Source organism: Heteronotia binoei, chromosome 10, assembly GCF_032191835.1.
Source record: "Heteronotia binoei isolate CCM8104 ecotype False Entrance Well chromosome 10, APGP_CSIRO_Hbin_v1, whole genome shotgun sequence".
Taxonomy (NCBI): Eukaryota; Metazoa; Chordata; class Lepidosauria; order Squamata; family Gekkonidae; genus Heteronotia; species Heteronotia binoei.
The window spans coordinates 77,878,133-77,903,926 of record NC_083232.1 but is presented as its reverse complement, the minus strand read 5'-3'; the positions used below and the strand labels follow the sequence as shown (position 1 = coordinate 77,903,926).

Sequence of the window (25,794 nt, the reverse complement as noted above, 5' to 3'; positions counted from 1 at the left end):
TGTAACTACCCCTGGTCACCTAGATGGCTTCTCTGGCAGTGTGGGGACTTGAACTCAGATCTTCTAGATCTTAGTCCAATACTGTCATCACTATAATATCTTGTTTCTCTCTAACATGATGCATCAGTGAAAGACCAGACCTATGCCAGGAAAACAAACGAATATTTTGAAAGGGACACTAAACATGGACTGAAAAAGCAATGTAAAAAAGGTTTTTTTTACAAAAAAAAAATTGTTTATGCTTACCTTACATTAGGCTCCAATTTAAAAGAATCACCTTCCCAAACACGTCATACTCTACCATCTCCTTATATAGCATATGGTACTAGGCCAGCTACGGACTCTTTGTTTTTAGGCAGGTTCGTTACAGATGGCACTACAGTTCATAATTTAAAAGTTTTCAAGATGGATTATGCTCATCAAATTCTAATTCTGAGTGCCACATTAAATCCACATTGGATAATGAAGAAAATGCAACCAAATCGCTCATACAAATGAAGTTAATGAACACATGTTAGACTATAAATGAAATACTTGGAGTAATAACTGTGGGTTTGATTCATTTTGCAATAACAGCAGTTACAAAATGGTATACCCTCTTTTCAAATAGCCAGTAGGGTGGCCTTCTCTATTAAGATAAAGGTGCAACCCTTAAGTTTAAGTGACAGGAAACATTTATATTCGATCCCAATGTATTGCACATTGGTAGTTGATATCTGAAAATAAATATTTCTGTTAGCTGAGCCTGAATTGTGTTTTCACACATTTCTGTACTCCCAAGTGATCATCATGCATTAACTAGAACATTCTACACATAATTCACGCAAACAAAAAGCATATCATACAGGCAATTGACAAAAATCTGGCTGACTCAAATGAACCCAGGTTAAAGCATACAAGAGGATGAGACTGTAGCGATAGAACATTGATAGCAATGCCATGTCTGCAAGTGAAGTAAAAGGTCAGTTTCAATGGGATAAATTTTGCAACACATCCTGATGATGGAAAGGGCTGCATGCTACTGGCAGAAACCTGGAGAAACAGTGGAGCAAGTGATATTGGAAAGTCAGGTGGGGGGAGGGTCTGAGGGAAGTGGATTTATAGTAAAGGATATAAATAGGCTATGGATAAGGCCACTCTATATTTTTTGTGTGTGTTTTGATGTTTGGCCTGAGTTTGGATCAGATCCAAATCTGATATCCAAGTGTATCAAGTCATAGACTAATTAATATTCAAGCCTATTTCATTGTCGTAGGAGATCAGTTATCCAGTTTTGACAAGGAGGCATTTAAAAGAACAATGTTCACTCTGAAGAGCAGAGGAGAGTGGGTCGAAGGTATACAGAGGAATATTAATTGGCAGTAATTGTGTGTTTGTAAAAAAAACAAAAACCCAACCCAACAATCCTGTGTCCAGTAAAAATTATAAAAGAACCAACACATTCTTGTTTACCTTATCACAGAATTATTCCTAACAGATAACAAAATCTGTGTTTTATTTTAAAAAAAATCTAAAATCAAAACCTGATTGAGAGGGAAAGATTGACTTAGAGATTGCTAATATTCACGAGCTGTTGTCTGGCGGGACTGCTTGCCACAAGAATATCATTTGCTCCACTACAAATTGCCTCTCCTTGCATTAGTTTGAAGCACCATCCACCATCTTAAATGCTGGGTTAGATTCCACTAGCAAAGGGAATTTCCTCCACCAGGCAATTTCCACCAGTCCAAGATGCTTGGGGACTTTGTGTCAGAGGAAAGCATTCCTGCTGGCAGAATGGATTTTCAGGATCCAACCTGCTGAAGCTACACTATGGACTTTGAACATGTGATGCAATAAGAACCAAATTGTATACCATAATCTGATTAAAATGCCTCAGCAGCAGTACGTGGTAAGTATGTAGACCGTTTGGGTTGTTTCTTTCATTCGAAAGAAAACAAGCTGTTTTTTTAAAAATAATGCTACCCCTTAATTACATAGAATTATTTACAGAAAAGCTTGGCAATATGACATGAAATTAGAAAGGCAAAGTTTCAGCATCCGTTTCTTCATCTTCAACAATCACTGCCTGCTCACCATCTTTAAGTAGTTTGACACCTAAAATCAGAAAGAGAAGAAAAGCTGGCTTAATACAGATAACTCTTGCTTCAAAGCCTGGTCATCTCGGTTGCCAACTAAGAATGTGGAGCTGATGTACAACACCTGGAGATCAGCTGTAATCCCAGAAGAACTCCAGCCACCACCTGAAAGCTGGCAATCCTACCTCCATAAAAACATAAGAACATAAGAGACTACTATTAGACCTTCTAAAGAAAAAGACTGACAGTTATCATGGCTAATATCAACTTGAAGGGGGAGGGAGATGATTTTGATGTTGGGGAAAAGTCAGCTTTCACTACTTCAGTCTCATGATCCCAACTGGAAGTCCCCCTCTCCAATCCAGATGCTTTTAAAGCAATTTAAACATCTCCAGCATCCTAGAGCCAGTTTGGTGTAGTGGTTAAGTGTGCGGACTCTTATCTGGGAGAACCGGGTTTGATTCCCCACTCCTCCACTTGCACCTGCTAGCATGGCCTTGGGTCAGCCATAGCTCTGGCAGAGGTTGTCCTTGAAAGGGCAGCTGCTGTGAGAGCCCTCTCCAGCCCCACCCACCTCACAGGGTGTCTGTTGTGGGGGAGGGAGATAAAGGAGATTGTGAGCCGCTCTGAGACTCTTCGGAGTGGAGGGCGGGATATAAATCCAATATCTTCTTCATCATCTTCTATAATGCAGGGGTGGCCAACGGTAGCTCTCCAGATGTTTTTTTGCCTACAACTCCCATCAACCCCAGCCAGCATGGCCAATGGATGGGGTTGATGGGAGTTATAGGCAAAAAACATCTGGAGAGCTACCGTTGGCCACCCCTGTAATGGATTTCCAACCTCTTCTTCAGCTGGAAAGCTAGATGGGGAGGGGGAAGATTGTAGCCTCTGCAGAAGTGTAATGTTGACTTTTCTTCTCCCTCCAAGGAGACTGTGTCTTTGAAGCAGCCAAATCAAGTGACAAAATGCAAAGAAACAGAAAAGACTGTACAAATTTTCAGGTTGCACATATCAGTTTTGAACCTTCCCCCCATCTCAAAAGCTCCCTGTGAATAAAACTAACTCTATCACCTCAGGGACAAAGCTTTGCTTTTGCTTTGTTTTCTCTTTGAGTTTTTAACTCAAATGTGGATTCCCATATCTGCAGCCTGTCCTGTCACGATTTGCTTTTCTACCCCACTGTACTCAGGTCTAAAAAAAAAATTCCCTCTCTGCTTTCATAGCCAAGCCATGTTTTCATTACTCAACTATGCTATAGGGAGCATTCACACACATTAAATAACATGCTTCACAACTGGATTTTTACTGTGTACAAATAGCAAAATCCACTTGCCAACAGTCACGTGTGAAAGCACCCATTGTGTTACCGGAAAAAACGCATTATGGGGTATTCAAAGCAGAAGGGAAAAACCAGTAAACTACTTTAAGCACTTGGTGAAGCACTGAAGTCCCCATAAATATTTCAAAATTAAGGGGTATTTTCAAACTGTGTCCATAGATTGGATATTTGTGTTGCTGAACTGCTGCAAACCACTTTTCCCTCTGCTGAGAACGTGTGCATGAAATGTCTGTTTCTGTGAATGCATATCTCCTTTGAAAGAAGTATTTTTCAAGTATCTTTGTTTTATAACAATATCCATCTTAAACCGAATAGTATAGATCTCATTTGCTTAAAGAAAACTCCCAACTGACAAAACATATTTGACAGTTGGCAAAGAATCACTTCATTTCTCCATTTGTGAGTACATATTTATAATCCTCCTAGCCTCCCTATCTTTGCCTATTTAGAACTGAATTTCTTTTCAGACTGAGGATACATTCTAGTCATTCAGTGTGTGTTTGTGTGTGTGTGTGTGCGCACTGCAATATTCAGTATGGCACTTCTTCTTGCTTGTGGATTTCCTCCCCAACACTTGGGGTTTTAGCATCCTTGGATAGCAAAGCCCTGCTGTTTTAGAGGACAAACTAGTTCCAAACCATGAGGAAACCTCTGTCCTCCTCTGTCCTGCTTTGACCTCCCACCTACAACACAGAAGGTGTGTGCAGTTATTCTTGTAAATATCTTCTGGTTTGTTGCAGAGCCTGAAAATTGTAATCTATGCATTTGCAAGCCAAAAGTAAATTTTCCATGAGATTTTAGGTATTCTCATGGGTAGTTGTGATGAACATTTTTTTTAAAAAAAAGAACCAGCATCAATAACACTTTATTCCATGGATTTTCAATCAATCAATTATGAAAATGTTCTCTTCCCACTCTTCATTTCATATCATAAATAATATTCTAGTATGTATCTTTGAAATATGTAGCCTTTATGATGCTGTTCTTTGAGTCTGGATTATGGGTTTCTCTGCGCCTCCCCACTTACTTCTCCAGTGGCAGAAATCACAATGCACTCAATAGTTCTACATGCTTAATACAACTGTCTTCAAGTCCTTAAGTAGTGTGTAGTGATAGACGCCTTTGGTATAACTCTCAGGTTAAAATATATCCACTACCACTGGTCAAATATTAAAGAGCATGTCCCGTATCTACAATGGAATTAACAGTGCCCTCCCTCATGAGATATTCTGAAGATGGTATCTGATACAGAGTGTAAAAAAACCTGACATGCCTACATTGAAGTGGTATTCAATTTGATCAAATGCACTCCCCATTCTCCATGTGTGCCACCATGTAATATTTCTGGGTCCTCAGATGATAACTTAACAGAATGAGGAACGTCTTGCAATGACATCAATATAAACAAAAAAAAACCCCTGTGTACAATAAACTCTAAGCCATGTTCTAGAGCTAACTAATACCAAGACAAATCCTCCAATTATCAGCTCCCGAAGTATAAAGGAATGTCTATAAAATATAAAGTCTACCACTAAACATATGTTAAAAAAATAAATAATTATTGTGGTTCACTAACTTCCATTTAAAAATACACACCCTAGAACTGCACAGTACCTGTATTTTCCTCATTTGTGAAAGGCTGTTCAAGGTATGTACACAAGGTGGGAGACATCACAGTCTGAGGCCAAACAAGTCTGGATAATAAATCAGCCTCCTACTGTTTCCTGTCAGCGGGCTTTTAGCTGGTCTGGTTGTGTTGATTCAACTAGACCTTTCCCTGGTCATTTTCCTCTTTTTTTGCTATGAAAAGTCTTTCAGATAATGAAGTGCTTCATAAAGTCTGGAAATGGCGCAAGAGAAACAGGATGGCTTTGTTCAGTTCTACATTCCATCCAGGAGAAGTTCATCAATGAGAACTCTTTCACAGCAGCATCGGTCAAGGAAAGGGCCAGCTGAAATGGACTGACTAGATTCAAGCTGAAATGTGAAGGGAAGTATATTCTTCTTGATTAATAAGCAGCCAGCACTCCATGTGTCTAGTGAGTGACACATTTTTGTGTTGGTCATTGAGATAGCTATGCTAGTGAAGGGAAAATCTCTCCTGTCATATAACAAAATTTAAATGAGATTAAAGCAACAATGAATTATCCAAGTGTTGCCAGGTCTAACCATAAAATGTCAGGATTCTGTCTTCATTTACATGATCTTCTGAGGAAGGAGCTAGACCTTCGGATGAGAAGACAGAAACAAGGGAACAGGCTGTTTTTCTTTAGTCCTACCCCATATCACCATTCTTCATCCCTGAATGGCTAGGAACAGCCAACTCTTGTCCCAATAGATGAAGTTTCCAGTCATACACTCTGTTCCAATAGTGTCCACCTGCTAATTCCAAGGCTTCACCTTCTTAGTCTCAAGAAGCCTAGAAACCCTACAGACTGACTGGTCAGCTATCAGGGGCTTTGACCATATCTATGTAACATAGTGGCTGACAGAAATGTCACAGTCTATCAAGACAACTTTAAGTACACTATCCACTGAAATGGTCCTTTGCAGTGTATAGCTGGTTGCAGATTATGAAGCATAACTACAGCCATGCTGAGTTCCTCCAAAACAGGGTTTTGGGGCGCAGGAATGCACAGGAACTCAGTTCCAGCTGGTTTGATGTAAGGGGGTGTGGCCTAATATGCAAATGAGTTCCTGCTGGGCTTTTCCCACAAAAAAGACCTGTGCAAAAAGTGGTGACATCAGGGGTCTGGCCTAATATGCAAATGAGTTCCTGCTGAGCTTTTTCTACAAAAAAGGCCTCCAAATTAATAATATGGAATAATATGTGGTTGTCAACTGTTCTGAAGATGGAAAAAGCTATGGATTATGAATGTTGACAACATATAAAAATGCCATAAATGGAAATGAATAGATATATTAATATGTGTAATTTAAATTATGCCTACAAAATACCTTCATCACCCAAAAGATTAAAGGCCTAGTCTTGAAAGGAAATACTTATCCACATAGTCTGCCATTTTTTTCTCTTTAGAAGGGAAAGTGGGCAGACCATGGTATTCACAGAATTATTAATTAAGCAGTGTAACAACTGAAATAACTGGTGTTGGCTTGCACTCTGGGATTCTGCGTGCTTCCTATGTTATTAACAGCTGTCTGGAGGAATTCTGAGCTACAGAGCAAATAAGAACAACATCATTAAATGTGTCCATTTGGGTAGAATTGTGTATAAGAGCCAAACCGATAATAAATAATAGATTGAATGATTTTTTATTTGCTGCGAACAGCCATATGGAAGCTTCTTAGGTGGAGGAATGTAAAACTGAGATTTTATTTGGCCCAACATTCTGCAGGAATACATTTACTCCATGGGAGTTAGCCAAAGAGGTATAAAGGTCCCTCTGAGGCAAAGGCCAGCTGAAATGCTTCGCCACCATGACCTCTCTGTTTTGGCATGGCAATCAGTTTTTTTCACATACTTTGACATTTATTGTGGTTTTGGTATACCAGATTGTGTTCAACAATTTCAATATTTTTCTTCTCAGGAACAAATAATCCAACAAAAAGTGTTGGATTGTTTGTATGATTTATCACCATGCCAATAAATTGACACCTTATATTGCTTTCAGATTAGGGTTGGCAGGTTTGCATTGGAAAGCACCTGGAGACTTTGGGGGTTGATCCAGGAGAGGGCAGGGTTTGGGGAGGGGAGGAGCCTCAGCATGGTACAATGCCATAGAGTCCACCCTTCAAAGTAGCCATTTTCTCCAGGGGAGCCAATCTCTGCCACCTGAAGATCAGTTGTAAAAGCAGGAGATCTCCAGGCCCCTCTTGGAGGCCAGCAACTCTCTTTCAGATCCTTTACATTTACAACTATTATTTGCATCCCTAAGTGGTACTGTCATTATAACCAGCACAATGTGGGAAATCTTTGTCTCTCAGCCTAACCTGTGTCACAAGCTGTTTGTTGAATGTAGAAGGAAGAATGGGGTTATAAGCCACTTTGGCAATATCCACGGTGGTGGTGCTAGAACGTGCCATCAATTCATAGCCAACTTATGGTTACCCTGTAGGGTTTTCGAGGCAAGTGAGATTCAGAGGTGGTTTACCATTGCCTTCCTTTGCATAGCAACCCTCAACTTTCTTGGCGGTCTCCTATCCAAGTACTAACCACGGCTGACCCTGCTTAGCTTCTGAGACCTGACTATCCTGGGCCATCTCCATGCGAGGGGGGTATCCATTTCTATATAAATAAACAAACCTCTTTTTCATGGTATTATAGAAGTGGAATCGAGATCAGCAGTTAGTGTCTACAAAAGATCATTCTGAAAAACAGTTATGGATTTTGCTAAAATATCATAACCTAGAAAATGACATATAAATGCAGTATTCTTTACACAGAAAAATGGCTACGATCCAGCAAAACTACATTTGCAATCAGGTTCCATGTTTAACTTCCATATGCAATAATGACAAAGCTCTAACTATGCTTGCAGCATACTTTCACTGAATATAATTACTGCATTGCATTTTGACACAGTGTATTTCTGACAGCTGTAACCGATCAATATATAACATTTCCCCCCATGCTGATCTGTAATATTTCCTCTGCAAACCTGGAAGAGACATCTTACAATATTTCCAACACATTTTCTGCTTCTGGTTAACACTCCCATTTACACTTAAGTAGTGTAACAGTTTCCTCACAAATGGCTTGTTTGTTTCGAGGTAGGACACCAGATGGAGTCTTTTAGCCAAATCACTGAAACAAAAAGAATTTGCAAACTGTGTGACACAGAAGTGTAATGACCAGTAAGGCTCTTCATATTCACTTCCTAGTTTGAAAGCTTTTGACTTGAGTTCTCAGCAACAGATGGCCTTTAAAGCTTCATCAATGAGTTAGTTCTGTGTATGCTGCACAGTGCTTACAATATCATGTTTGTAAGGGAATTACAGTGTAGCCCTAAAGAGTTTAAAACCTTTCTAAGCCTATTGACTTAAATGGGCTTAAAAGCATGTTAACTCCGTTTAGGACTATGCAATTATCTCCCCTCCCCCTTAATTAGTGAATCATACATATGTTTGTTGGACAGAAGGATGAGAACTCTGAGGGACATACAGCCATAGAACTGCGCACTACAAATAAACTGGTTAGTGGAGACAGTCCTATGAGGAAACTGAATAAGTGAGAAACTAGCAGTTATGTGGACACACACATACACACCATAAAAACCCACATAAATATTATAAACAGAAATTATAAGTTAAAGCCTTATTTACAACCTATTATTTTGTTTTGTTTCTACTGTTTTCTTTCATATTCCCCTTACCGGCAAGTCGAGGTGGTGCATTGAACGCGGGTGTATTTTTTCTCCTCGGTTTTTTCTGTTCATCATCTGATTTTTGGAGTGCTGGAGTGGTGTGACTTGTTGGGAGTTTCCCAGAGATGTCACACCTTCTGACTAAGTGATCTGAAAGGATACCTATCAACATATGATAAGAAATAGGATTCAGTCCTTGTACAATGTCAAGACGTTTTCACCAGCATGAACTAATGCAGTTGTCACAAAAATCTTGCCCCAAAGATAAAGCTCTTTCCTCTTGATCTGTGCAGCATAGCTTCTACCCATAGACAGTTGTGTTAGGACAATAATATTGATTTGGGCAGTGTTTTGTGAAAAGGGACCGCCTCTTCCCATACGAGCCTCCCCCCCCCCACCCCGGGCTCTGAGGTCAGCTGCTCAACATCTTCTCTTAGTCTCTGGTCCTAAGGATGCCCGGCTGGCTTCAGCAAGTGCCAGGGCCTTTTCAGTCTGGGCCCCTACCTGGTGGAATGAGCTCCCACTGGAGATCTGGGCCCTGTGGGACTTATCAAGGTTTCGCAGGGCTTGTAAGATGGAGCTCTTCTGTCAGGCTTTTAATTAATCCAGTGGGCATCCTTTGAAAGTCATCACTTCCCCCAGCATTTCACCATTATGGTGTTATGTTATGCTGTTAGCCATCAGTCGCATGCTGTTTACTGCCTATGTCTGTAAGATTGTTTACTGTGCTGCTCCTGTTTCATAATGTCTGCTTTTATGATATTATTTTAACTCATCTTATTGTTGTAAGCCACCCTGAGCCTGCTTGCGGGATATAAATCTTAACATTAAATTAAACTTAAATTAAAAATAAAAGTTACCAGTACACACACACACTCATATAAGGTTGCAATGATTTCCACTGGTTTCCCTTCAGGACTGAGGTGTCCCCCCCAAAAAACCCCCCAAATTGCCATACTCCATACAGGTAAGTACTGCCACACAAAAAAAGCCCTGGATCTGGGGATTACAGCTGCCAATCTCTAGATAGCGGTTGGAGCTCTCCCAGAATTACAACTGATCTCCTGACTACAAAGATTGGTTCCCCTAAAGAAAATGGCAGCAGGAGGGAGGCCCGGACTATGATGTGGGTGATGTCACTACCAGTGTGTACTTGAAGTGATATCGTTATGTTGTGATGATGCGCTGGTATTTGACTGAAAACTCTATGGTAAAAATAAACAGATAAATAAATAAACAGATTTAAAAAAATGGGGTCTTCTACAGAGTGTTTGCCCAGATAGCAGAGTATTACCACAACATTGCCAGTGTGATAGGATCAATTCCAGTATATGCTGGAAGTGACATTGTATGACATTTTATAGAGAATAGGCCTAAGAATACATTTTCTACAACAAAAAATGGCTAGTATGACCACAAATGTAGAGAGTTCAAAAAGGTGTTAGTACAGACTATGAGAGATGAGGTGCTTCTGTTTCATCTTTTGCAATTAAGATCTCAGTTGTAACGTGGCCAGCAACAGCAGCCTATGCCTGCCTCCCCTGCGAGTAAGTCCCCCTGCCAGCCAGTTGATCAGCAGTGGGAGGCAGGGCTTGGGGGCAGGGGATCTCCCACCTCCAGCAGGGGGCTGGCAATCCTAATTCTATGGCATCACATCCCTGATGATCTCCCTCTTCTTCTCAAGCTCTGTTCCTCAGAATTTCCCTGTTTACATTTGGCAACCTAACTAGGCATACATACATACATACATACATATTTATATAAATTTTTAAAGAAGGTGGGTACAGAAAGAAAAAAGGAAAGGGGGATAAAATTTAGCAAAAAAAAGATTTAGTGTACATATAACAAGGACATTCAAAAGCATGTCTATTTCAAGTACAAAACATATTCATAATATTTCAAGGATATTTTCTCTGTATTATAACTGTATCAACAAATATTTAATGGGCTACGTAAGCTAACTTGAAGCTCCAGGAGGATTGGCTACATCAGGGGGGCGTGAAGTTCCAAAAATTAATCTTCAAATGTTAAATATCAAATATTGGATGTTTGGTCTTAGCATATCAGTATGTTGATTGTTAAAGCAAACTTACTAGGCTTTTTCATTAAATGTAGGTGGCTCCTTAAGAAGTAAGGCATACAGAGTACTAAATAGTAAGACTAGTCAGGTACTTGGAGATGTATCCTTGAGGTAGAACTTAAAAACAAAACCTCCCACCTCAAAAAGCAGCACAATAAACCCGCTATAAGCAGAGATACCAATAAACCCACTATAAATTGTAAAAGATACTGCAGACTACCATGTTCAAACCAAAACTTTAAATAGAGTATGTGCCAGGAGCTTCACATACTAAAGAATTAGGCCTGAACCTAATATAGTAGTTAGGATGGGGTTTATACAGTTTGCACCATCCCTTTATGGACAAAAAGGGAAGAGCAGTCATGAGTGTCCACAACCAGCTTGCATTTGAAGCTTGTAGGTAGAATAGGACTGGCCTAGAACAAATACTGGGTGCTTGTACTCCTGCCTTTGATGACTACCTTCTTGCCTACTACATTTTACTCATTAGGGCGAGTTGTGGAAGCAATAGCAGCAGAACTGAAGAAGCAGTGCAGTATAGCGAACAGTGTTCCATTAGGTTCTGGAAAACTCAGGTTCAGATTCCCAGTTTCCCACTCAGCCATAAAGGTCCTTGGGCCAGACTTTTTTTGAGCCTCACCTATGCCTTTTTGCAAAATAAAAGGTAACAGTACTCATAGATAAGGTTGTGCTTATTACTATCAATTGCCCCCTCTCTCTGTGGGTCACCACTAGGCTGTTCAAGAGGGTCCACTAACCCTCAGGAACAACATTTTGGAGTAAGGTTGCCAGGCAGTGCCTAGCACCTGGTGGAAGGACTATGGGTAGGGTTGTCCGCCTCCAGATGGGGCCTGGAGATCTAGAATGTCATCTGATTCCCAGACTAAAGAGATCAGCTCTCCTGAGAAAATAGCTGCTTTGGTGGCTATGGCATCATGCCCTGCAGAAGTCCCTCCTGTCTGGAAACCCTGCCCACCCCAATCTCCACCCTCCAAATCTCCAGGAATTTTCTAGCTCTATGGGGATATGGGATCCATGATGCTGACTGTGTGTAGTCATGTTACTTTCAATAAAAACCCACAATTGACACAAATGACACAAGTAAAACAATAGTGACACAGGTAAAACTATAGAGTTTTCTATAGAAAACTATAGAATTCCTAGAACTACTCTTGTCACTTTTTTTTTTACCAGAAGTGACGTGACATTGCAGCTGGCATTGTGTGTGTGTGTGTGTGCATGCACACATTTTTTCTTCTGCTGCTGCTCCGGGTAGCAGCAGGAAACAGGAGCTGGGAGCAGGGAATCCAGTGCCCTCATGAGGAAAATGGGACCCTCATTTTGGAGGGTTCAGTAGGCTGTATCAGAAGAGAGGGATCTCTGCTGCCCACTGTAAAGAAAAGGCTAGTTAATTTTTTTAAATGGTGTGGTTGGATACAGGCCATTATCTGATAGGTCTTACAACAGTCCTGAAATGTAGATCAGTATTATTATCTCCAGAGTGCCAAATTGCTCAATAAATTTCAGTAGTTCCCTCTTGAACCTTGACTTAGATTTCATCGTGAGGTCTATTATACAGTTCTTATTTTTTTAGATTCCTAGATATCAATTTTCAATACAGTTTTCTATGATGATGCTGTTTTATGTATTTATATTTTCTTTTCTTTCTACATTGCAATTTTATCTATTTTTCATTATTTTATCTATTTTTATTTTAACTGGAGCTTAACTTGAACACCTGTATACCTGATAATGCTTTTTGTCAGTTGGATCTAGTAATGGACCATAATAAAATTGAACTGAACTCCCTTGGTTGTAAAACAGTGATTTGAGACTAAGAAGCTGTGGTTTACCTCACCTAAGGCTACCTCTAAGTTCAAAGTAGTACTGAGAGTGGATCTGGGGATATTCTGATTTTATCTCAAGTCACCTTTCCAAGGCACTAAATTGTTTTATTGTCAATTTGCTTCCTTCCCCCAAAAAAGCTTTTGGTACTCAGTACCAGGGAATACTGTCTCAAAAAAAAAAAAAAACAAGCATAACCTATCTCACTGAGTTATTGTGAAGACAAGATAAGGATGGGGGGAAACATATGCTGCTCTGGGGTCTTTGAAGATAGGGTAGGATAAAATTATAGACAGAAACATTATTCCATTTTAAGTCCATGACAGAATCGATGGCCTGTCAATTTCTGTTTATAGCAGTTCATAACATTATCAGTTTTACTAACCTGGTATGGGTGGTGGAGTATGGATTGCTGGCGTATCTTTTCTTTTTGGTTTTTTTTGCTCCAGGTCACTTTTTTGAGAGACTTGCAGAACTGTCCCCTTTCTTGGTATCTTTTTGAGTTCACAGCTTTTAAGTAACTGTTCAGAAAGATCATCTACATTTGTAGAAAAAGGCACATATACATAAACTCTATATGTCAGGTTTACATATTTTGTGAGGCATGGATTACAGAGAAAAATCCTGCATTAGTCTATGTTAGGTGGGTTAATTCATAAACTAAACACATAACAGAAATGGACATATATTTTCTGGTTTCTTGAGAAATCACAGAGCCATTTTCCCCCAGAATAACTTTGTTCTGTTCACAGTACAAAAGGGGAAAAGCCTGATACCTTTTATACATCTATCAGACTGTGGTGTTTTCACAGTGGGACTGACTACATGACTATTTATAAGACACACAACGTTTTCTTAAGAAAACTGTCCACAGCTGAGGTAAAATAAGATGTATGAAATAGCAAGTCCGAAAGACAAGAGAGGTGTATATAATAAATCCAAGAGGCATTTCTCTCAAAACTGTGAGTCTCCATGGAAATGTTTTTAAATGTCAGTTCAGAAACTGACAAAAGGGGGGGAAGGCAATAGAACTCCCTGGGCAGCACTATGATTTAAAATAGTGTACAGAAAGCTTTTGTGGAACATGTGTAAGGGCTTATTACAGGAGGGAAAAGATGGGAAGCCCATGGTTTTTCATTCCTCTCTTTTTCTTCTCCTTTAATTAATTTCTCTCTAGAGATTTGGCTAATATTAATATGCTGAGCCTAGCAGAAAAAAAAGCCACTCAGCCCCACCCGTTGCCTCTCCATCTGGCATCAGATGCGTCACCAGAAGGCAGAGTCTATCGGGTTTCAGGAGAAGCAGTTGTTCTGCTGAGGGGGAAAGAGAGGGGGTGGGGAGGCTCTGGACAGCACTTAATGATGTAAAAGAGACCCTTCTCTAACAGCAGGTGCTGACATCACCTGCATAAGGCTGGCTTAAGTGGCTGCAGCGACTGTCTCGCCCCTCGAGTCTGTCTTCGGAGATCTCACGCGGTGTTTGTACATATTCAGTTGACATCACTGAAGGGGGTGGAATGGTGGCTTTGGAAGCTGTTAAGAAACAAAATAATGCGTAATCCATACCAAATTATGCTAGACTTATTTCAAATAAAAGATCTCATCCTCATGATTTTGTTTTGCAATTTGGGAGTTGTTGGTTTATCTTTATGTGTGAGCAGGCATGCCAACCTCCAGGTGGCATCTGGAGATCTGCTATTACAGTTGATTTCCAGAAGACCAAGATCAGTTCCCCTGGGAAAAAATGGCTGCTTTGGAGGATGGACTCTATGACACTATATCTCACCATGGTCCCTCCCCTCCACAAACCCCATTCCCCCCATGCTCCACCCCCAAAATCTGGTCTTTCCCAACCCAGACCAGGCAACCCTATATGTCAGGTTTAATATTGCTTCTGATAACTACATACCTTTTCATGAGCAAGAAGAAATACTTGACTAGTGTACAACTAGTAAAGGCACTAAAGTCCTGCATTTAAAAAACAAACAAAAAACCACCCATCACTTTAAAATGAATCCCTAGAGCAAATTATGGATACAACCATTTTTGAAAGTTTTGGGGGTACAGCAGAAATGCTGTTCAGTCACTAAACCTTTCCAGTATTTACAGACCTAATAGGACAATACACACTGTGGCCTAATAAGGTAAACTCAGCCCGCTAGTCAAATATTATGAACATAAGAAAAGCCATGTTGGATCAGACCAGTGGCCCAACTAGTCCAACACTTTGTGTCACACAGTGACCAAAGCCCAGGTGCCATCAGGAGGCCTACCAGTGGGGGCAAAACTCCAGAAGCCCTTCCACTGTGTCCCCCCCAAGCATCAAGAATACAGAGCATCACTGCCACAGATGTAGTGTTCCATCTATACCTTGTGGCTAAAAATGGACCTCTGCTCCCTATGTTTATCTAGTCCCCTCTTGAAGCTTTCTATGCTTGTAGCTGCCACCACTTCCTGTAGCAGTGAATCCCACATATTAATTACTCTTTGGATGAAGAAGTACTTCCTTTTATCTGTTCTAAACCTACTGCTCATCAATTTCATTGAGAGCCCATAAATTCATGTATTGCGAGAAAGGGAGAACAGTACTTCTTTCTCTACCTTTTCTATCCCATGCATAATTTTGTAAACCTTTATGATGTCACCTATTAGTAGTCATGTCTCCGAGCTAAAGAACCCTAACTTCTTTAACCTTTTTTCATAGGTAAAGTGTTCCATCCTTTTAATCATTTTAGTTGACTTTTTGCAACTTTTCCAACACTATATTCTTTTTTGGTACACCGTATTATACCAAATGAGGCTGCACCATAGATTTATACAGGGGTATTATAATCCTGGCTGAATTTTTTTCAGTTCCCTTCCTAATAATCCCCAACATAACATTTGCCTTTTTTATTGCAGTTGTGCACTGAGGCAACATTTTCAGTGAGTTTCCTACCATAACTCCAAGATCTCTCTCCTGACCAGTTATGGTCTGTCAGGAGCTTGAGACAGTCGCTTTCACTCCACTGTATGCAGCCTCAAAGAAGCAGTGTAACCAAGAGAGGTAGCCCTCCCTACTGAGCTGTTACATGTGGCTGAGGAGTGGCATTTGGCTTGAAGGGTCCCACATGCTGATCTCTTTCCTAGATAGTCCTCTTTCTCCTGCCTCAGCTTCTTTCATTTCCTTTCACTACAATGAGTGCCATATTTAAGCAATCGGCTCATTGTCTCTTTTGTTTCTTCTGTGTCAGTGAAAGTCAGAAGGTTTAGGGCACAATGGGTGTGATCAGACAGGCAGGTTGTGGCGGCAGCATCTCATGTCTGGAAAAGCTATTTGAGTTTGTGCTGCCCCACCACAATCAGCCAGCGGGTGCTCAGCTGGCATCTAAGTGGCCTGGGCCTGTAGTTGGTCGTTCATATAACATACCACAACCAAGGACCCACAGGGAATAGGTTTTTAAAAAGTTCAGCTGTATGCATGCACAAGTGGATGAGTAAGAACATAAGAGAAACTATGATGGATCAGGCCAGTGGCCCATCCAGTCCAACACTGTGTCACACAGTAGCCCAAAAAACCCCAGGTGCTATCAGGAGGTCCATCAGTGGGGCCAGGACACCAGAAGCCCTCCCACTGTTGCCCTTCCCAAGCACCAAGAATACAGAGCATCACTGCCCCAGACATCACTGTTCCTCAGAGTAGAGTTTGGGGCGGGGGAGAGGACACACCAGAAACAGAGTGGAGTAATGGTGCACGGGGGCAATTAGACATCTGGAAACCCACCATGGATGTGCTTCCCTGGGAAGTTACCAGGAATTTCCCTGGGGCTGTTCAATCCACCTGGGAGTCATCGTAGCACAAAGTAAGGACAAGTGGGGCATGGTGGCCAGATGCGCGCGCGTGTGTGATTGTGCCCATTTAACCTGGGGGAAGGTGTGACTATAGCAGACCAAGTTGCTCATGTGATTGAACCCAATATGAGGTTCGAGAGGATGGAATCCTAATGGCACTCTCCTGGGAATAAGTTCCTTTGAATGACATGGGACTTACTTCTGGTAGACCTGCTCAGTCTCCTTCCCCCCATATATCATGAAATTGAAGAGTTGGACCCCGCTGATCATTTTCATGCATGCAAGAATAGCAGTTTTCACTAGTTCTCCCCTCCCTATGTGGCAAATCTCTGACTCCCTGTCCCCTTGGAGTAGCAGCTGAAGGGGAATTTTGGGCTGCAGTCAGTGGAGATTTTCAGAAACATCCATGTCCAAGATTTCTGTACCCCTCAGCACCCTCAACCATTTCTTTGGATCTGGAGTTGATAGCAGAGCTTACAGGTATGCTCCCTGGCATTTTCTGATTCAGCAAATTGGATATGATGCCATTTTTCTTCCCTACCTCCTCCCTCTCCCTCCCCCCTCTCTCTGTGTAGTTGGAGTCAATCAGCTTCTCTGTTGGTGAAAAGGGGAGGAGCGGTCCTCTAGCCACAAAAATAAAACCTGTATGCAGAGGATCATGGGAGCTAAACAGGAAAAATCATGGAGGATGGGGCCTTTAGTAAGGAAGAGGATTCAGTGAGATTGAGTGAAAAAAAATTAGTTGGATGAATCCAACCTGTAGTATAGATTTATATTCTTAAATAAAGAGATATTTCCCCTCACCAGTGGCTGGCCATATTAATAAACATGTTCACAAGGATTACAAAAATCTTCTATGAGGTTTGTTTAGATATAATTGGTATTCTGTCTACCACAAAAAGGCAAGTTTAAACAAGCCAGTTGTGTGATTTTTATGAACCTTGATGTGATTTTACAGCCCTAATATGTACTTTGAGTGGCTTTAACCATTCTTTTATTAGCAAACAATTAACACAAGAATGAATGCTAATGGCTTAATAAGAAATCTGTTGATCAGACTGATACAGGCGGTTTTACAACATAGGGCTTTTCTTGTGTTAAATATTACTCAGGATGTATTTCCACAATGTTTTGTTAACCCTTGATAGGAAATCTAATACTAGAACCTTGACATGAATCTGTGAGATTCAATACAGGCTTATGCTTCTGGGCTTTGGAAGGTATAAATAGTAGTTAGGGCTCTATGCTAGGATGAGGGAGACCCACGTTAAAATCACTGCACTCAAAAACCAAAAAGGAAGGAGAGGTCCCAGTATGGCGCAAACAGAAAGAAAGAAACAAAACACTAAAGACATTTGGGAAATATAAACAAACTGATAGCACATATAACTATATGTGTATATATTATTTTCACGTGAAAATGTAAAAGCCAAGATAGTGCAATTTGTAATATGTGACAATGTCTAGCTGAATTTAAAGGCACATAGGAGGAATAAAAGAAACTGCAAATAAGCAGTTTTGAAAATGATCTTCTTCAGTGAGTTCTAAGCCTTCACATTTATTGGTTCTGTTTTGCCACATACTGTACATCTAAGATGTATTTACCACCATACATAACATATTGAGTTTGATGGTAACTGCAACTTTAAAATTCCAGATACAATCCAATATTATCAAATATGTATGCAGAATTAACACAAGGAACACTTATCTTGGAGTTAATCAAAAACATTTAGTTGTAGTACTGAGCAGAGAGAAACATTACAATGAATATATACAAGCTATATAAACAGCAAGGAAGATATTGATTTAAAAACTACAGATTTAAAAATGGCAACAAACCTTAGCTGATTTTTTCCCCAGAACTGCACATAAAATAGACATAAGTGAAAGCAATCCTATGACTAGATAAAGTGTTGTCGCTAATCATTTGCCACTTTACAAGCCACAGTATTTCAATCAATAATCTTAAAGAAACCTTACTAAGAAACCCTACTAGAAAACCGGTTACTTATATAAAAAGACTGGCCATTCCAATTTGCCATTAAGACCTCTGGGAAACATGTATCAAGAGTATAGATCCAAAATGCCTCCATTCTTAGAAGTATTTTCACACAAACATCATATATTTATACATTTGTTTACATTTTACAGAGGTCTTTATTGTTTCTGCTTGTTCAAAATCTCCACACTACCATGAAACACACCTTGGGGTCAGTCATTTTCTCTCAGCCCAACTTACCTCACAGAGTTGTTGTGAACACTGTTATGAGGAGGGGAGAACACTCTCAGCTCCTTGGGAAAGGACAGGATAATCTAGTAGATATGAATATTTTGGTGGTATGGGCTTGGATTTATATTCTAAGCCGCCATGTTTCCAATCTTCTCTCTCTTTACTTTCATGACCAAAGTAAACATTAACAAGGTACCAGAATCTGGTATTGTGCAGTGCTAATTGACTGTCACCCATGAAGTCATCCCACCAAACCCATTCCAATCTCTGAAGAAGTTTGCATTTAAAAAAAAATACGTTAGAAAAAATTAAGATGCAAATTAATGAATAAGCATCACTGTGATGTTGTGAAAAGCAAAAAAAGACCATAGAGGCCACTCAACGTGAACAGGAGGGAGGGCAAGTCCAACAGCTGAGCCAGAGGTCAGTTCAATTACTTCGGCATCTGCCATTTCAGTGATATTGCTGGGAGGAAGCTAGAACCTGCTGTGAGTTCACTTGAAATGTTAAAATGGTTTTCTTGCTTAATTTTTATTGACTTCCCAGCAAAGCTTCTGAAATTATACTGACCAGCTCACAGATACTGGGGTGAAGGGGGATGTGGATGCATTCTGCAAGTTACCCATATTTCAGGGACAAAAGGGACACATTTGGTTGTGCTGAATTTATCATTGGTTGGGTGGTAGATCGCACTCTTTGGTTTCAGTTCTCCACCTGTAAAACAGGATTAAAAAGGCCTTTGCCCTGAAGGGCTGAAAGGAAAAAAATATGGTTCTTGTAATGCCTGTATGGATTTTGTGTATGCCTGTGGGGAAACACCTCCAATCTGCTGTTGATGTCTGGTGACAGCCATAAGTGGCAGTTATGCATATTTTATAAAGTCCATGGCCTGCTGTGCTAATATCGGAGTTGTCATCAGTGATAAGGGAAACAGCAGAGTGCCTGGAACAGGAGAAAGGCAGGCTGTGATTCTTGGAAGTACAACCATGTTTCAAGATACCATCAGTCATGCCTTCCCTTTTATTATCTCTTTTTTATGTGCCAAATGCTGGTAGGGGTTTTTAAAAGTTGTAATGATAATCTCAGGTCTCCATTCTAAGAGAAGAAAATACTCTTCAGTCCACATGCCTTATAAGTCTTCTGTAGATCCCTTTTTACCTCATTAAAACCCAGCAGTAAGAGGGCTATGACTGAGAAAGTGCTCAATTTCTATTCCCTTGCAGAATCTATTCTGATCTATTAAAGTTTTAAAATCCATTTCTCTTAGTGTGTGTATAAATACATAAGTGTGTATAAGTATAAACTTCATAGACCACCAGAAAGAGTCATATATAGATTGAATCTAGCCTGAATAAATTGGTGTTCTTCTGGTTTTAGTGTTCAGGAGCTCCTAGACTCAGCCTTACCATATCAGCAGAAATTTGTCTGTTTATAAAATTTATATCCCACTTTTCTCCTTTCAATATGGCTGTGGAAGGGGCTGTGGCTCAGTAGTAGGACATCTGCTTGGCATGCAGAAAGTTCCAGGTTCAATCCCGGGTATCTCCAGTTAATAGATCTGGCAGTAGGTGATTTGAAAGACCTCTGCCTGAGACTCTGGAGAGATGCTGCCAGTCTGAGTAGGCAATACTGACTTTGATACTGATTCAGTATAAGGCAGTTGCATCTGTTCACCAAGGCAGCTAACCATCAAGTGAACCAAAGCAAAGCCAGGGCCCACCCTAGACTATCTTGCACCCTATGCAAAGCTAACTTCTGGTGCTCCCCCTGCACTGATAACATCACCAAGTCACATGGGGGCACCCAATTCGGAACCCCGAGAAGGCTGGTGCCCTAGTTTGCCTAGCAGCAGGGCTGGCCCTGAGGAAGGCTTCCCTAAAAGCTACATAAACATACATTTCTGTCTTCCAACTCATGGAAATTGGATTTCTGAGTTTCTCAGTTTTTAAACTGCAATTCTGTGCAACAGACTTAGACAGCAGTGACTCAGTATAGGATTGCTCCGTAAAAGCAGATTTCTAATATTCTTTAATGAAAATGCATTCTAAAACATATATGATATGAGAAATGCAAAAAAAAAAAAGTTCCAGAAGCACAACTTTTGTGCCCTTTATAGGTAACCTATCCTTCCCTCATACACAAATGCCTAGGGTTGCCAAGTCCAATTCAAGAAATATCTGGGGACTTTGGGGGTGGAGCCAGGGGACTTTTGGGGTGGAACCGGGAGACATTAGGGGCAGAGCCAAGAGCAAGGATGTGACAAGCATCATTGAATTCCAAGAGAGTTCTGGCCATCACATTTAAAGGGACTGCACATCTTTTTAAATGCCTTCCTTCCATAGGAAATAATGAAGGATAGGGGCACCTTCTTTTGGGGCTCATAGAATTGGACCCCCTGGTCCAATCTTTTTGAAACTTGGAAGGTATTTTGGGGAGAGGCACTAGATGATATACTGAAAATTTGGTGCCTCTATCTCAAAAAAACCAGCCCCCCAGAGCCCCCAATACCCGTGGATCAATTCCCCATCATTCCCTATGGGAATCGTTCATGGAGGTGCATGATGGCTGTGGGGGCGGGGCTTCTCCTGCCGGCCAACTGGCTGGGGGAGGGGGAAGCCTGTAAAACCGGGGGATCCCCCTCTGGGACCTGGGGATTGGGAAGCCTACATATGCCATTTTCCTTTTCCTAAAGACCCAGAGTACATTCTTACCATTGCCTTTCTGCCACCAGCTGTTACCTGACAGAAATATTTCTTGTTCTTCAAAACCATATAGAACCAAATAATTTAAAATACCACCATATTTCACAAGTCCATGTAAAAGTGGTAAAAGGAATCCTATCAGTGCTTGTGTCAGAGTTTCACTTGCTACCTACCCAAGACACTCGCCCAGGAATTATGTAGTATAAATGGGGGCCTGCAATACTTGAAGAATTCCTCCCTCATTTCTGTCAATTCCCCTTGAGGCTCATGGGGGAAGACTCAGGGGGGATCCTATCCCCCACACACAGTGGTTCCAAGCCCCACCACCCACCTTTAGCCTGATGGTGACCAGGGCCGGCTCGCCCACTAGGCAAACTAGGCAGTTGCTTAGGGCGCCGAGAGGCCGGGGGTGGCAAATTGGGCTCTCCCCCCCCTCTGGTGCCCCAGGCAAGCGTTTAGTTTGCCTCCATCCCCCCTCCCTGCCTCCACCCCCCCAGCACTCCACCTGCTCTCCGCTCCTAGGCGGTGGTGCTCCGTTTGCTTCCTCCCCCCTGCTTGCTGTGACTAAAAGTAAGCTCTGCTGGCTTCGTAGCCCACGCCTGCGTATTTTGTCTTTTAACAAAATGCGCAGGCATAGGCTGTGAAGCCGGCAGAGCTTGCTTTTAGCCGTGGTGAGCAGGGGGAAGGGAATGAGTGTAGCGGTGGCAGGCAAGCAAGTGGAGCGCCAGGGGGTGGGCAGGCAGGCAAGTGCCAGGGGGATGGGCGGAGCACCGTGCCATGGGGGCCACCTGCCTAGGGCGCTATTCACCCTAGAGCCACCCCCAGTGGTGACAGCAACTGGGCCTGGGAGCCCTTTTAAGCCCAGAGAGGCTCCCAATGTCTTCTGCTGCCACGGCTGGGCCTGGAACCTCTTCTGACATCTGCTGCCACCATGGCTAGGCAAGGATCCACTCCTAACATCCACCACCACCATTGCCAGGCAAGGAACCAGTCTCAGCCTGGAGTGGTTCTCTGTAGCAACCACCAACAGCTGAACCAGTAAATGAACACTACTTTACTTTTCAGGGACTTATGCCATCCATGTATTTTTTTTTTAATTTCAGATTATTCTGCAAACCTGGGGAATCCCCCAAGTTTGCTGAAAAATCAGTTTAGTGCTCATGTAGCCACATGTCTCTAATAGTATACAGATTATGCAAACAACAGTAGTATTCCTTTGATTTCCCACTCCTGTGGTAGTAGTTTTGCCATACTGGTGAAAATGTCTCATGGGATATCAATCCTAAATCAACAGATGCAGTGGGAAAGGAAAGAAAACCTAGCTTTCTCAGGTTATTCGACATTTATAGAGATAGTAATCACAGAAAGAATGTACAAAAATATTAAGCTCCTGCCTTTCAGAGCATGCATGCAGATACAGAAACAAACCTACCTTGTGTTCTATGCTCTGCAATGTTTCTCAAAAGGTTTATTTGCTTTTGGTTCTATAAAGGTCTCATAAAGTGGAAATGGCAAGAGATACTAGCCTAGCTTGACCTGACTGCCACTTCTAGCTCAAGCCTGGATCTTAGAATAGTCTCTAAAGCAAGTGATGTCCACATTATTCATTAAAATGATGCCCTACAACTGGAGATGGTGTTGAGATGATGCCCTACATCTAGAGAGGGACCGATTTCCCACTCACCTCACACTGCTCTCACGTTCCTCTTCTCAGTGAGGTTTCCTTCTGATTTCACACTATCTGCCCTGGGGGTGCAGCTTGTGTCTGCTTTTTTGCATGGCAAGCAGAAACTGATTTTTAGAGGTTTCTATTTGCTGTGCAAAAAAGCCAATGCTAGCTGCAGCCCTGGGGCAGATAGTGTGAAATTGGAAGGAAGCCCCACTGAGAAGAGGAAAATGTGAGAGCAGCATAAGGTGAGTAGGAAATCGGCCAGGGTGTTCTAATACTTGTACAGCTTTCATGATCTTGCTAAGGACATTCCCTGGAAAGTCCTCCCTGAGTTCATTAGGACTTGTTTCCCCCGGAATCCCCTGGAATCCTCTGGAATTACAGCTCATCTCTAGACTATAAAAATCAGTTCCCTGGGTGCTTTGAAGGGTGGACTCTATAGCACTGTACTCCACTGAGGTCCCTGTCCTCCCCAAGCTCCATCCCCAAGCCTCCAGGAGTCTCCCAACCTGGAGTTGGCAATTTGACCCCCCCCCCAGATGCACATATCAGTGGCTGCAGGAGGCTGGCAAGCCAATGTCCATGTAATGTGTTTAAGACTGAGATATGACTCCTCTCTTCGGCAATAGTTTTCTCTGAGAGGAACAGGTGATGCTTGCTAAGTACAAAGAAATAGTAACTGTAAATTAAGGGGCTACTGGACTTTCTGTTTCAGCCATGTTACTAGAAAAGAATGTAGAAGATTTTGAGCAATATAATTTGCCAGAAGTTTCCTTGATAAACCGCGTGATTGCTTTTATTTCGGGGGGGGGGGGACTTCTAAACTTTATAAGCAATCAGAAAATGAGAACTGACAAAGAAGCACAACATTTCATTGTTTCAGCAGATGCAAATTTTGGCAAGATGTTGAAGACAGATGTTTATTTGCAGTATCATAATTTTTTTTTAAAGTTAAAGCAACTTCTAAACAGAAAACTTTCCTGTAGGTATTCAATGGAAACCAATATGAAGAAATTCAGGAGAGAAATCTGCAGGAATCTTAGGATATTTCAGATTAGTCTGTGTAGGAAAAGCATTTTTAGATCAGATGTTCTATTCCTAAATGGCAACAAAATGCTTACATGCTAAAATTATTTAAAGTGCTATTGGGTATCAATTCATACCCTAGTTAAATTGGAATCCTTAAATCAGGACCATGTGTTTAAAACTCAGAGAGTATTGTATTCTTAAATACATTTATTTGCATGCTAACTCCCCATGATTTAATGAGAATGGTTTAGGTTTGCAGGGTAAATCCATACCAATCTGAATACTTTGTGTTTCATTCAAAGTAATACTTTTAGGAACAAGTAGCACTTTGTTGTAGATAATAAATAAAAGGCCTTTAGATTAAGCAGATTTACACAGCAATATTAACTGCATCAGCTTAAACTCATTTACTCTACAGTAAATTCTAGTCAGGCCAATGGGACATACACTTAGGTAAGTGCAATCCTATGTGCATGTATCTAGGCAGAAGTCACATTGACTTTAGTGGGACTTAATCCATCGTAAACAACCATTTACTGCAACTAAGTGGTAAGTATGCATAGCGTTGCAGTCCGTTTTTTGCTATGCTTATCTTGCACATACATAAACAGACTAAAATCTTCTCACTTCTGCACAACAGAGGTGCAAGCTTGAAATATCATCCAAATGGATTTTTCTCTCTCTAAAATGCATGCTTTTAGTTCTTCTCTCAGTTCATAGCTCAGTCAGCTTTCATCTCTTCCTCAACAGGGTGATTTGTTCAATGAACCTGACAAGAGTAGCTGATCTGTGACCTCTATTACTATCATCCCAAAGGCAGATTTTTGGGGGGTTTTCCTAGGAACACAAAAGACAGCAAAAGTTTGTTGAACTTACCCACCAGTGGAGCTGGGTGAGGTGCGATAGGGAGTCAGCGTTCACTGGAGTAGAAACTTTCTCCTCTGCTGGCACGGAGAGTTCCCGCAAGCCTTATCTAGGGAGCACCAGTAGTGGTTGCTATGGCAATGCTTTGTTTCCAAGTGCCCCGGGAAGGGAGAGAAGAGTAACCTTTAGCCTGTGCACTAGCCGATTTTAATGATGAGATGTGTGCTGCTTTTCAAATGAGTGCAATAAAGAGAAGGAAGGGTTGACGGGGGGGTGGGGTACCCAATTCTAAATTCTGAAGGGGGGGATATTCTGGGGGGAAAAGTGAGCAAAAAGATTTTTTGCCTGGAACAGATGCCAGCCACTGTGAGACAAAAAGAAGCGAGCTATGGGGCCGAATCAGCACAAGTCAGAAGGCCCAAGATGTAGGTCATCCAACTCATATTGTTGTGCAAAGCTAGCCAGTGAGACTGTTGCTGAGGGGACAACTGAGTTCTGTGGGGCTGAAGGAAGGCAAGGAGCTGGTCTGGAAATGGCACATAAACCTTCAGAGCAAGGTACGTCATGTCTAGAGATGAGGTTTCGCTGACGACTGTAGCGGTTGTGTGAGTTTATGGATTGGTTGGTTACATAAACTTGGCACACTGGTGCCATTTAGGGAGCTGGGTGGGGAGGCTTTCTGTGGCTACTGTGTACATGTCACTATTGACCAGTGCTGGCTATTTTAACCTCTAGCTTTAGATAGAGGTTTTGTATGGAATGGGGAAAAAACACACAGACGTGCCAGTTTTCTGGAGG

The 25,794-nt window shown here is 41.5% G+C and overlaps 1 protein-coding gene across 2 annotated transcripts; it reads right to left on the bottom strand.

The window, feature by feature from the left end:
* Positions 1–1,873: 1,873 nt before the first annotated feature.
* On the bottom strand, positions 1,874–25,269 carry PPP1R17 (protein phosphatase 1 regulatory subunit 17). 2 transcript variants are annotated; one of them, XM_060248134.1, is made up of 5 exons: positions 25,009–25,269; positions 14,073–14,201; positions 13,055–13,207; positions 8,754–8,906; positions 1,874–2,097 (listed from the first exon to the last, which is right to left on the bottom strand). In XM_060248134.1, exons 2-5 carry the CDS (start codon positions 14,167–14,169, stop codon positions 2,018–2,020), a joined length of 483 nt encoding a protein of 160 aa, XP_060104117.1. In that variant the 5' UTR covers positions 14,170–14,201; positions 25,009–25,269; the 3' UTR covers positions 1,874–2,017. The 2 variants fall into 2 exon arrangements, with proteins under 2 accessions (XP_060104117.1, XP_060104118.1); XM_060248135.1 differs by having other exon boundaries at positions 25,013–25,269.
* Between the last annotated feature and the right edge of the window lie 525 nt (positions 25,270–25,794).